This window comes from Chelonia mydas, chromosome 7 (genome assembly GCF_015237465.2).
Source record: "Chelonia mydas isolate rCheMyd1 chromosome 7, rCheMyd1.pri.v2, whole genome shotgun sequence".
Lineage (NCBI taxonomy): Eukaryota > Metazoa > Chordata > Testudines > Cheloniidae > Chelonia > Chelonia mydas.
In genome coordinates, this window is record NC_057853.1 from 93,531,409 (window position 1) to 93,543,790 (window position 12,382).

The window sequence follows — 12,382 nt, forward strand, 5'->3', positions numbered from 1 at the left end:
CCAAAATTTGTGTGACTGAAGCCTGTATTTTAAGTGAGGTCTGCAGAGGTGAATACTAGTGCACACTAAGCCAAAAGGCTACCTATCATGCTATGGGTTTTTTAATTACTAACAAACCAAGCAATATATAAATATGATTTTTTTTTAGTTACCAAATTGCAACAACGTTATATGGTTATTCTTTGGGCAACTCAGACTGTACAGCACGTGTTTAGCTGTACCCAATATGAACGACAATGCATTTTATTGACATTAATTATTGTCAATACTGAAATAAACTGTGGTATAGTGGGAGTAAATGTACAATGACTTTTACCAACAGAAGCTCAGTACTGACCAGATATACAATAGTGAAAATGGAATATTTATAACCCAAGAGACCCTTAGGCAGTGAACTTCATGGCTCTAACTTCAGTGAATGCTAAAGAACTGCAGTTTGTAGAGAATAAAAGTTAATTTTGTTTTCCTTCACTGACAATAGAGTCCATTTACTACTGATCTCTAACCATTGCTAAGCATTAATAAAGTTTCTTTGAATCATTCTATAACCAGTAACAGATTCTTTTGAAAATGCAGCACTAGCAAAAATGTTAAAAGATAAGAATCTAAATGATTTTTTAAAATGAGATTGAAAATGTAATCATATTCCCTTACAAACACCCATGTTCCAAACAAAGAATAGGTAATCTTATCCATTATATACAACATGTAGGGTAATTCCTATTTAAAATTATCCAGGTTTCCATCCTTCCCTTTTCTTTATCTTAATTACTTCCAAAGAATTAATCTATTAGAAAAAAACACCAGATAAAATTAGCATGGTCTGAATTCAAAGGTTGTAGATTCAATGGAAAGAAAAAAATGTGTAGTCATCAAATCTATGAATGTGCAATGAAATCGCTCAGAGATACAATATTGACAAAGTGAGGATGAAGAACATATTCTTTGGGAAAAACATGGAGATTTTCTCTCCACTTTCATATCACAATCCATCTGAGAGATTGAGCGACTGAATATTGCTTATATTTTAGACATTTTGCTCTACATTCTTTTCTTGAAACAAAATTGATGTACAAAATTACTTAGCAATGGATGGAAGTGAAACATACTAAAATTCCTTGCCTTATTTATAGATTTACAGGCCTTACTCAGGAATGGCTGATACAAATCTTGATGTTGTAAGTGGCACAACAAAGTCATAAGACATGTTTCTCTTGTGCATCTTACTGTTATGTATAAATGTAGGTTTCTTTGAGCATCTTGATATAACTGTCTGGTTTGTAGTAAAAGAGTATATTGGCTTAAACTGGGAGCAGAAAACAAAGGGTTAAATGGCAGAATTAGCATAAATAGACAAACCGAGAACACTGATTTATAAATGGAAAATATTCAGCATGTACCTTGAAAAATCAGATACTCTAGTTAGACCTACAAGCTGGTCTAACTTGTTTTTGTAGTTCTGCCTTGATGATCATATAATCATAGAATATCAGGGTTGGAAGGGACCCCAGAAGGTCATCTAGTCCAACCCCCTGCTCAAAGCAGGACCAAGTCCCAGTTAAATCATCCCAGCCAGGGCTTTGTCAAGCCTGACCTTAAAAACCTCTAAGGAAGGAGATTCTACCACCTCCCTAGGTAACGCATTCCAGTGTTTCACCACCCTCTTAGTGAAAAAGTTTTTCCTAATATCCAATCTAAACCTCCCCCATTGCAACTTGAGACCATTACTCCTCGTTCTGTCATCTGCTACCATTGAGAACAGTCTAGAGCCATCCTCTTTGGAACCCCCTTTCAGGTAGTTGAAAGCAGCTATCAAATCCCCCCTCATTCTTCTCTTCTGCAGACTAAACAATCCCAGCTCCCTCAGCCTCTCCTCATAAGTCATGTGCTCTAGACCCCTAATCATTTTTGTTGCCCTTCGCTGGACTCTTTCCAATTTATCCACATCCTTCTTGTAGTGTGGGGCCCAAAACTGGACACAGTACTCCAGATGAGGCCTCACCAGTGTCGAATAGAGGGGAACGATCACGTCCCTCGATCTGCTCGCTATGCCCCTACTTATACATCCCAAAATGCCATTGGCCTTCTTGGCAACAAGGGCACACTGCTGACTCATATCCAGCTTCTCGTCCACTGTCACCCCTAGGTCCTTTTCCGCAGAACTGCTGCCTAGCCATTCGGTCCCTAGTCTGTAGCGGTGCATTGGATTCTTCCATCCTAAGTGCAGGACCCTGCACTTATCCTTATTGAACCTCATCAGATTTCTTTTGGCCCAATCCTCCAATTTGTCTAGGTCCTTCTGTATCCTATCCCTCCCCTCCAGCGTATCTACCACTCCTCCCAGTTTAGTATCATCCGCAAATTTGCTCAGAGTGCAATCCACACCATCCTCCAGATCATTTATGAAGATATTGAACAAAACGGGCCCCAGGACCGACCCCTGGGGCACTCCACTTGACACCGGCTGCCAACTAGACATGGAGCCATTGATCACTACCCGTTGTGCCCGACAATCTAGCCAGCTTTCTACCCACCTTATAGTGCATTCATCCAGCCCATACGTCCTTAACTTGCTGACAAGAATGCTGTGGGAGACCGTGTCAAAAGCTTTGCTAAAGTCAAGAAACAATACATCCACTGCTTTCCCTTCATCCACAGAACCAGTAATCTCATCATAAAAGGCGATTAGATTAGTCAGGCATGACCTTCCCTTGGTGAATCCATGCTGACTGTTCCTGATCACTTTCCTCTCCTCTAAGTGCTTCAGGATTGATTCTTTGAGGACCTGCTCCATGATTTTTCCAGGGACTGAGGTGAGGCTGACTGGCCTGTAGTTCCCAGGATCCTCCTTCTTCCCTTTTTTAAAGATGGGCACTACATTAGCCTTTTTCCAGTCATCCGGGACTTCCCCCGTTCGCCACGAGTTTTCAAAGATAATGGCCAAGGGCTCTGCAATCACAGCCGCCAATTCCTTCAGCACTCTCGGATGCAATTCGTCCGGCCCCATGGACTTGTGCACGTCCAGCTCAATTGATCTCAATTGACATTGACCACACTGAGTAATATTTGAAGTAGCCATAATGTGTTTGTATTTCATAATACATTTAACATTACATAAATATCTTTTGTCTTTGTTTACATTCATATTGTGTTTTTAATCATATGGATTTAATATTCCTGTAATAGCATGGCCCAGAGGATTCCCAAAAATGTACTTCCCAAAAGTGAATAATTTCTGGCATAATGGCAGCAACTTTATTTAATAACCAACCAACCAACCAAGAATATAAGCAAATGGAGGAGGGGAATGAACATCACACTTTGATGCAAAGGCTGCTATAGCACTCAACCTGACCTTGAGAAACCCTTTGTCCTGACTGGTAGATCCCAAAGTCAAAACTGTCAGAGAAAGAATCCCGGTCTGGACAAATAGCTTGCACTAAACTATACTTCACCCTTGTAGAGAGGGATAGAGCCACCACTGAAACAGACTCCAGTCCATCATTTCTGGTTAATCTTATGGTCCTAGCTACATACTGAATACCACCATTCTGGGAGATACATAAAACCCTCCCCTATCTACCATCTCAGCTCAAACCACCAAATCTCTTTTCCTGCAAAGATTTTGTCTGCTCCCAAAGGTGTGACAGGACGTAGTGTAATGTGGGGGTACATGAATGTGAATGGAAAAAATAATACGATGGTTAAACAATGTAAGAACATTATGTGCTTATCAATTACAGTATACAAAGGTTAAAGATCATCCACTTGCCCGAACCCCCCACTCCCGCTACAGGAGAGTGATTGGGATGAAAGGCCTTTCTGTAGCAGCAGGAGAACCTCAATGACCCTTTGCTTCTCCCTCAGTTCAGCCTAAAGGGGAGGAGAGTCAGTCTCCTCCTTCCTGGCCAAAAAGAAAAGCTGCTTAGAGCTGGAGGAGCACCCAATGGCAGATCCTGAATCAAAGCTGGGCTAAGATTGTTCAGGAGGGGTAAGAAACACCTGGCATAAATCCAGGGGACCAACCCCATCAAGCCTTTTCCAGATCACTGTCCTTTGTCTGCATGAAGGGTAAGGGGATGAAGAGGTAGGGGGACAGCTCAGCTGAGTTAGATACAATATGAGATGCAGCTTGACTTGGTAGATAGCACATTCTGGCATTTTTAGTAGAAGAAATATTTGTCAGTGCTGGGATGACTCATGTGAGGGCTGCAGGACTGGCACTGTATTTGCGATGGGCAAAGCAAAAATAAATTTGCCTCTTCATTTGTGTTTGAGTCCCTTCTTAGACAGCTGTAGCTCACGAAAGCTTATGCTCAAATAAATTGGTGAGTCTCTAAGGTGCCACAAGTCCTCCTTTTCTTTTTGCGAATACAGACTAACACGGCTGTTACTCTGAAACCTGTTCTTAGACAGTGTTCAGCATCAAGTGCAAATTCTTATGTTTCTGTAGGACACCTTTTCAGATAGAGATAACTGCTCTATGTACTTACCCTCTGTATCCACAGTTCTGTCTTGTGGGCATTGAGATCAATTTCCATCAACTTAGTCCTTACAGAGCCAAAATGTTCTCACTGACCCCATCTCCTGGGAGTGCAGTGGCACCAAAATCAGGAGATGTACACGCAGCAGCTTGTAGTTCAGAAACAGTAAAATCAGGATGTCACTAGGCCCTGGTCTACACTAGGACTTTAGGTCGAATTTAGCAGCGTTAAATCGATGAAAACCTGCACCCGTCCACACGATGAAGCCCTTTTTTTCGACTTAAAGGGCTCTTAAAATCGATTTCCTTACTCCACCCCTGACAAGTGGATTAGCGCTTAAATCGGCCTTGCCGGGTCGAATTTGGGGTACTGTGGACACAATTCGATGGTATTGGCCTCCGGGAGCTATCCCAGAGTGCTCTACTGTGACCGCTCTGGACAGCACTCTCAACTCAGATGCACTGGCCAGGTAGACAGGAAAAGAACCGAGAACTTTTGAATCTCATTTCCGGAGACTGTGGGAACTGTGGGATAGCTACCCACAGTGCAACACTCCAGAAGTCGACGCTTGCCTCGGTACTGTGGAAGCACTCCGCCGAGTTAATGCACTTAATGCACTTAGAGCATTTTCTGTGGGGACACACACACTCGAATATATAAAACCGATTTCTAAAAAAAGACTTCTATAAATTCGACCTAATTTCGTAGTGTAGACATACCCTCTAAACAGAAAAGGAGTACTTGTGGCACCTTAGAGACTAACAAATTTATTTGAGCATAAGCTTTCGTGAGCTACAGCTCACTTCATCGGATGCTGTAGCTCACGAAAGCTTATGCTCAAATAAATTGGTTAGTCTCTAAGGTGCAACAAGTACTCCTTTTCTTTTTGCAAATACAGACTAACACGGCTGTTACTCTGAAACCTCTAAACAGACAATGTGGAAGCAGTTCTTCTCCTTTATGCTAGGAAGTCAATGCCGGCTTGGAAGAGGTTTTTTTGTTGTTGTTTTTTTTTAAATTGATATATAAGGTTACTGTTTATTACTTAATGTATCACTTTGAGTGGTGAAAAAAGAGTAAGTATAATTGCTTAGTACTACTGAAAATCCTACATATTTAGCTAAATCATGCCAAGATGCTGCTGTATTTTTTTTAGATTTCATGTTAATGAAAACTGTTCAGGTATCATAACCATTTGGTTGCATAGGGTAATTGTGAGGAAAAAGAAAAGAAAAGAGGAAGCTACACCCATACAACAAATCCAGCGAGGATGAATATTGCCCTATGTTTTAGTTGTACACACAAATCTGTTGGTTTTTTACTTTGTTAACTCATTGTTCCTTTTGAAAGCAGCACTGTGTTGTCTCAGCAGATGTCTGCAGTTACACTAAAATGTATATTGTTCTGTTTACTTTAGCTGTTTACTTCTGTCTTTGGAGTGGGATTGAAGACATCAGAAAAATGGTACAGAATGGGTTTTCGGACGCTGGAAGAAGTAAAAGCTGACAAGACCCTGAAGCTATCAAGGATGCAGAAAGCAGGTAAAACTCCCACTAAAAGATTGGTGTTTAAGTACTTTAATGCCTTTAAAACAGCATGAATTAGAGTAGGCTATAGCAGTGGTTCTTAACCTTCAAGACTACAGGAGTATGATTTGTCTTGTGTAACCCAAGTTGTTGGTGCTCTATAAAAGTCTGCCAGAAGTGAAGCACAGCCTTAGGAAGGATGGCTGTGATCACCCTGTCTCAGGCCAGGAGCTTGAGTCCAGGACTGAGGGCAAGGAAGAGTCCTAAGGGAAAAAGACTCAGAGAGGTCCAGGATCTACAGTGGGAAGAAGTGAAGGGCTGAAGGAAGCCTGGTACAATCAAAACACAACTCCAGGAAAGGAGGGCTGTGGAACCCTGCCCCACAGGAAAAGAAGTTTGAGCCCAGGATTGGCATTTGGGAAAATATGGTAGAAAGGACTTTCTAGATCAGGCCAGGCTGATACATAGGAAGAGGCACTGGGAAGGAAAAAGAGTGAATTTGAGTTATGGTACACATAGCCCAGTTGTTCAGGGTTCCCAGGGTTGGGAACCCTTAGCTGAAGTTGCATGTGGGTTTCCCCCACCCATGTAACCAACCTAGTAAAGCGTACAGCAACCTCTGCTGTTAATGGGGAGGAAGAAAAGACTGACTGGAGCCAAGGGATGGTTGGAAACTGAGCCCAGGAAAAGAAGGGTCAAGACTTTGTGCAACAGGACAAATGCTTATAGGAAGGGCTGTGCATCGTTTTTTATACCTGGGGCAGAGTGCTGAATCTTTTCAGAAACCAATCTCTGCTGAAGGCTGAGAGAACCATCATGGATGAGGGGAAACTGAGGCAGGGTGACTGCAGCTTCCTGGTGCACCACAAGGGGGCATGCTCTGCGATTGCTACATGATCCATACACCAATACCCCTTTTCTTAATGCACACAGGTGTGTCATTTTTCCCCCAGACTATATTAATCTGCCTCCCATTCTCATTCTGTTTGTGGATCTGTGTTCTTGGAGTCAGTGGCAATTTCAATACCTCTGACTTTGAGTTATTTAAGTTTTCTAACTAAAATAGAAAATGTTTTTAGTATGTCTGTTCCTTATAGACTGCAACTAAACTTTATTTGGATTGTAAGTTTGCTAAGTAACTTTAAGGGAACTTCCTCATTGGAAGGTTGTTGCAAACTCAGTCAAGCCAATTTTAACACTGTTTATTTGTTTCTGCAGAAAAGCTCCTCAATTCCCCTTGAAATGGAAAAATTTAGACCCAGCTGTATTTATGCCAGAGGTGTAGCCTCTGGGATTTTAAAATAAATTTTGGTTTGGTTTTAAAATACACTATATATTCCAGTCATCAATACCTCTGAAGCCAGCTCTCCTTTAGCTTGAGTGGCAGAGACCTGAGCTTTGGTTGCTCTAGGTCCTGGGTTTGACTCCTCCTCACTGATTGTGATATTGGCCCCAGTTCATGATACACGGTAACAATTTTTAAGAGAGCCAAACTATGTTCTCCTTTAAAACTGGTTGCTGAAATGCTCTGACTGGAGAATGCAGGATGCTTTAAAATTCTTCTTATAAACACAACCAAAACTTTTTTTTCTGAACTGGCATACATTTATCTGGATACACTCTTTTTTTCCAATTCCAAGTGACATGAGGAGCTTTCTCCACACACACACACCCTTTTATCTCAAGTGGTAAAAGCCTCTGCTTTCACTTCCAAAGGTCCCAGGTTTGGTCACCTCGTGGATTTGTGCATTAGGGAACTTTCAGTTTGTGCCGGGGGTGGGGGGATCCACACAGACTGTTAGTGCACAACATGGTATTGTGTGCTAGAAGTTACACCCTAGCTGGTGCTCACTAATGTACTATTTAGACAAACCCCAACATGCACAATATGGTGACCCTCACATGCATGTGCCCTGTGCTGGGTGTACTTCTTCTATCATTCTTTAAAGCTCACCTATTTTCAGACACGCTAATGCTATTGATTATTTTAATGTGATTTAAATGTCATTGTTAATATAGTCATTACTACAATAAAGGATGCATGGATCAAAAGGTCTTATCCCTGTCCAAATTATGTCCAGACATGAGTGGCCCCCACCACCAGGGCTCCAGTCCAGTCCTCTCCTTTCCCAAGCCTCTAAAACACGAAGGGTGAAGTCACTCAATGGGAGTTCTCCCATTTTCTTTCACTGAGGCCAGGATTTCACAAGTAGCAAATTTTAACTTTCACTAACACCAGAAGCTGCTGTAGGCTTTGTAGAAATTGATCAACTCTCAACCCCTTATAATGCTGAAAGCCTTAGATCAGCCCAACTTACAGAACCCTTGAAGACATCTGATCTCTAATATCAACCATTCCTAACTACCACTTCTTTTGTGACCTAAAAAAACAATCCAGCCTCTCCTCATGTCCCAGTGACACTTTTCTCCTAGCTCCCCAAGACCAACCAGAACCTTTTCTGTTCTTGCTGATGCTTATCTCCTAACCACCCTTGCTAGTCTCCATCCACTCGCCTGGTGCTCAGCAATGGAACTTCTTTGGTGAAGCCAGAGAGTCATTCCCCATCAAGAACCTGGAGCTTCTAAGCAAATCTGCTAGTGATGTTTTTCCTTTGGGGAAAGTTAATAGAGTCAATAAATCTATCCGTAAGTTCTCCCTGGTTTGTTCTTGTAAAAGGTAGAAATTTCTTGAGCTGACTCTGAAGAGGTAGAGCCATATTTGGAAGTACTGTTGAACTAAAACATGCTCCTCATAGACTATAAGGCCAGAAGGCACCATTATGATTAGTCTGAATTCCTTGTATAACACAGACCAAGAGATTTTACCCAGTACTTCCTACATCAGGCTCATAACTTCTGGTTGAAGTAAAACGTATCTTTTAGAAAGACGTCCAATCTTAATTGGGGTCAGCTTAGGAATCCCATGCCTTTCATGCAACTTGAGTGTTTTTGACTTGCTGCTGAACAGTTTATTATCTGCCTTATCTTTAGCTTGCTTAATTATATGTATATTTTAATATTTCATTCAGATCAATACTTTTTTTAACTCATGTAAAATTACTTTTAGGGTTTCTCTACCACGAAGACCTCGTTAGCAATGTATTTAAGGCAGAAGCAGATGCAGTAAGCTTGATTGTTAAAGATGCTGTACGGACATTTTTACCAGATGCTTTAGTGACCACAACTGGTGGTTTCAGAAGGTAAATGGAATAAATAATTTGGGACTTCCTGTCCTCCCCCCATACATACACAAAATGCTGATTTCTGAGCTGTAGAGAGCAAGCAAAGAAAATAAATGGGAGCGTATGAAAGTTCGTTTCTAATAGTTAATAGTGTAAAAAATCTACATGGACAAATCCTAGGAAGCAAGACTTTTTTGATTACATTTCCAAGGGTTTCGATTCTGAAAAGTACAGATTCTTGGTTTATCATTATAAAAATCTATTAGCTTACAAACTAACCACATACAAAAAGATGAAGTGATATGTTTGTATTGCACATTATGGTATCACATAGGATTTTCCATGCTTTTTATTGTTGAAACTAAATTCCCATACCTGAAAATGGTACAATAATAGAAGTTTTACGCTTTAAAAAAGGCCTTTAATGTGTGATTGAAGGCAATGAGTTTTTCTTGTTGATACTCATTCTTATAAACTTGGTTGGGGAGAAGAAAAGGTGGCAAGAAAGAGCCCAGTATCTGCAGAGGTAGACATGGTGCGCTTGTTGACCTGAGAGAACAGTAATTTTTGGGTAGCTAGGTGATCTTGGAATTTCCTACCTGTCTGGTTATTTTCCTCTAAGCTTTTGAATGTAGGGAGAACATATGTGAAGTCAATGGAAAAAAAATCTCACCACCCTAGTAAATCAAAATTAGTACCTAAATATTCTCTCTAACATCACAAACTTGGGTGAAATCCTGGTCCTACTAAAGTCAAAGTCCCATTGGCTTCAGGGGAGCCAGTACTTCACCCAGATCTCTTCCCAAGCACTAATACTTAGTACTTAATGTACATAGAGCTACAAACTGCTATACCAAACAAACAACTCTAGAAAAAACAAAAATCCAAATCCCAAATAAAATATTATCCTAGGCTTACATAATTAATCTGCACAATCCTCCTTTAAAATAGGTTTATTCTCAATTTGAGGTTCTGGCAGATGGAAGTACAAGTTAGTTAAGTGACTTTCCTAAAGCCACACAGCAAGTTAGTGGTAGTATTAGGACTATAATGCAGAAGTTCCTGGCTTCTAGCCCCAAGCTCAGTCCACTAATAGCTACTGTTCCTTACAGCATTGTTATAAAACTAAGTTTAATTATACAAGTGAATATTCACTAGCGCCAGAAATTTAAATCTACTGTCTTATTTGTCTATTTTTCAAATCTTTCTTTCTGACTGGCTAGCAGTATAAGAGCACCTGCCAGAAAAATGGTAATTAAAATGCTCTTCTTGGACTTAAAACATGCTCTGCACTTCTCTCAAATCTCTTTTCTTTACAACTACAGGTAAAGCTGCCATGCGAAGAGAGGAGAAGGAGAGAAATTAAATTTTGTTAATCATAGGAGCCAGAATCATGCAACTGAGAGCATGTAGGTGGTCTGTTGCACTCATACAAGGCACCTTGGGAGTCCTCATAGGGCTCCACACGTCCACCTGTGTGTTATCAGTTACAGGATGAGGGCCTAAAATAGCTTACAAGTTACTGGTGCCATCACCCTTGTGCCATCTCCTGATCCCTTTGATAATTATGCCCTACATCTGTAATGCTAATAGTAAAAATATACGCTACACAGTACGTAGATATATTGTATATAATGGAGAGATGGCCAAAGTGTGACTTGTTGCCCATATGCGAACCATGATTAGAGATGCTGCAACAAGATTGAGTATTACATTCTGCGATCTCTCGTATCTGCATGCTGCACTTCCATGTTTAAGATGATAGTGACTGCAATCTGCTCAGTTTAATGCAAATTAGTCATGTACCTTGTGTTCCTGGTAAGCTTTACTATTTACACATGCACCTTGCTAGGGCAGAATTATGGATATAAAACTGTCATCACAGTTGTAACAATCACTGTTTCTTCTGATGTGATGTATGCTTGGGGCTTTTTGGTAACATAGATGTTTGCAATGTGTGAGTCTCACAGATTCAGATGTAGGCCTGTTGCGCTGTTCATTCTTTATGAGGCTCCTTTGTGCTTTTGTAATGGTCATTAGACTTTATATCTTTAAATGGTTATATAAAGATGTACAGGTGAATTATACAGAAAAGTATGTGGTGAAGTCTTGAGAGTGATCCTATCAACAATGCCTAAAGGACTCAGGAGCACAAAATTCCCCCTCCCCACCCCCCCCCACAACAGTAGCCTACCAAACTACAGGGAATAAATGATAGATTGTAGGATCTTTGAACACTGTTCATTTTTAAATTGGGTTGACATAAATGTATTTAGCACATATATATTTTGGTTACTGAGGTACCATGATGGCTGTATAACAGTGAGTTTTCCCCAAACTCTCTCTTTTATCTGTATGAGGTGGTAGTGGTCAAACGTATTGCACTGGGTTGTAGTAAGAAATAAGAACCATTAGCTCAAGACCTCTTACAGGACAATTTCAGTTGTGACTCCTTATTTGTTTAGGTTTCTTTGTTCTGTATGTATAGATTTAGCACATTTTAAAAAGGTAGACAGGCTTTTAGTCATCTAGCTTTGTGCCTGGGATTCTCCCAAAATACATCCAGTACATTACAAACATACCACAAACACATGATTGCGTGAGGTCTGAAAGTTCTGAATAACATATTCACCCCATAGTGCACTGATTCCTCTTACTGTGTAGCTATGTATCTTAGATATATAGTGTTGGAGATAAGAAGCAGATAAGTATCTTGCTCCAGGTGTGTGTGTGCTGTGTAGTTGCGGTGGTGGGGGAATTAGGGTATATCTACATTGCAGTGAAAGACCTGAGAGACAGCTCTGGCTGACTCAGGGCAGCTGACCTGGGCTGGAGCTGTGGGGCTAGAAGTGTAGATGATCAGGCTCAGGCTGGAGCCTGGACTCTGAGACCCTTCCCCTCCACAGGGTCTCTGAAACCGGGCTCCAGCCCTAGTTGGAACATCTACACTGCTATTTTTAGCCCTAAAGCCCAACCCCTCTGCTGGAGTCAGCTCATGTGGGCTCTGAGATTCTGTGTTGCAAGTGTTTTATCACAGTGTAGAGGCCAAGGGTCTATGAAATGGCAAGCCCTGTTCATCACAAGTAAACATGGAGAGGAGATTACAAGATATCTAACAAAAATCACTGGAATCCTTTAGTAATGAGCAATTACATTGTTTGGAGGTTCAACAGGGGGATATAAGCATCTG

At 40.9% G+C, this 12,382-nt stretch overlaps 1 protein-coding gene across 1 annotated transcript in view; it reads left to right on the forward strand.

The window, feature by feature from the left end:
- Positions 1-12,382, forward strand: part of DNTT (DNA nucleotidylexotransferase) — a 150,048-nt gene that overhangs the window by 54,624 nt on the left and 83,042 nt on the right. Inside the window, exons 6-7 of the mRNA XM_007053018.3 lie at positions 5,902-6,025; positions 9,078-9,210. Of these exons, the coding sequence (XP_007053080.2) occupies positions 5,902-6,025; positions 9,078-9,210 (257 nt within the window). The remainder of the gene's footprint in view (positions 1-5,901; positions 6,026-9,077; positions 9,211-12,382) is intronic.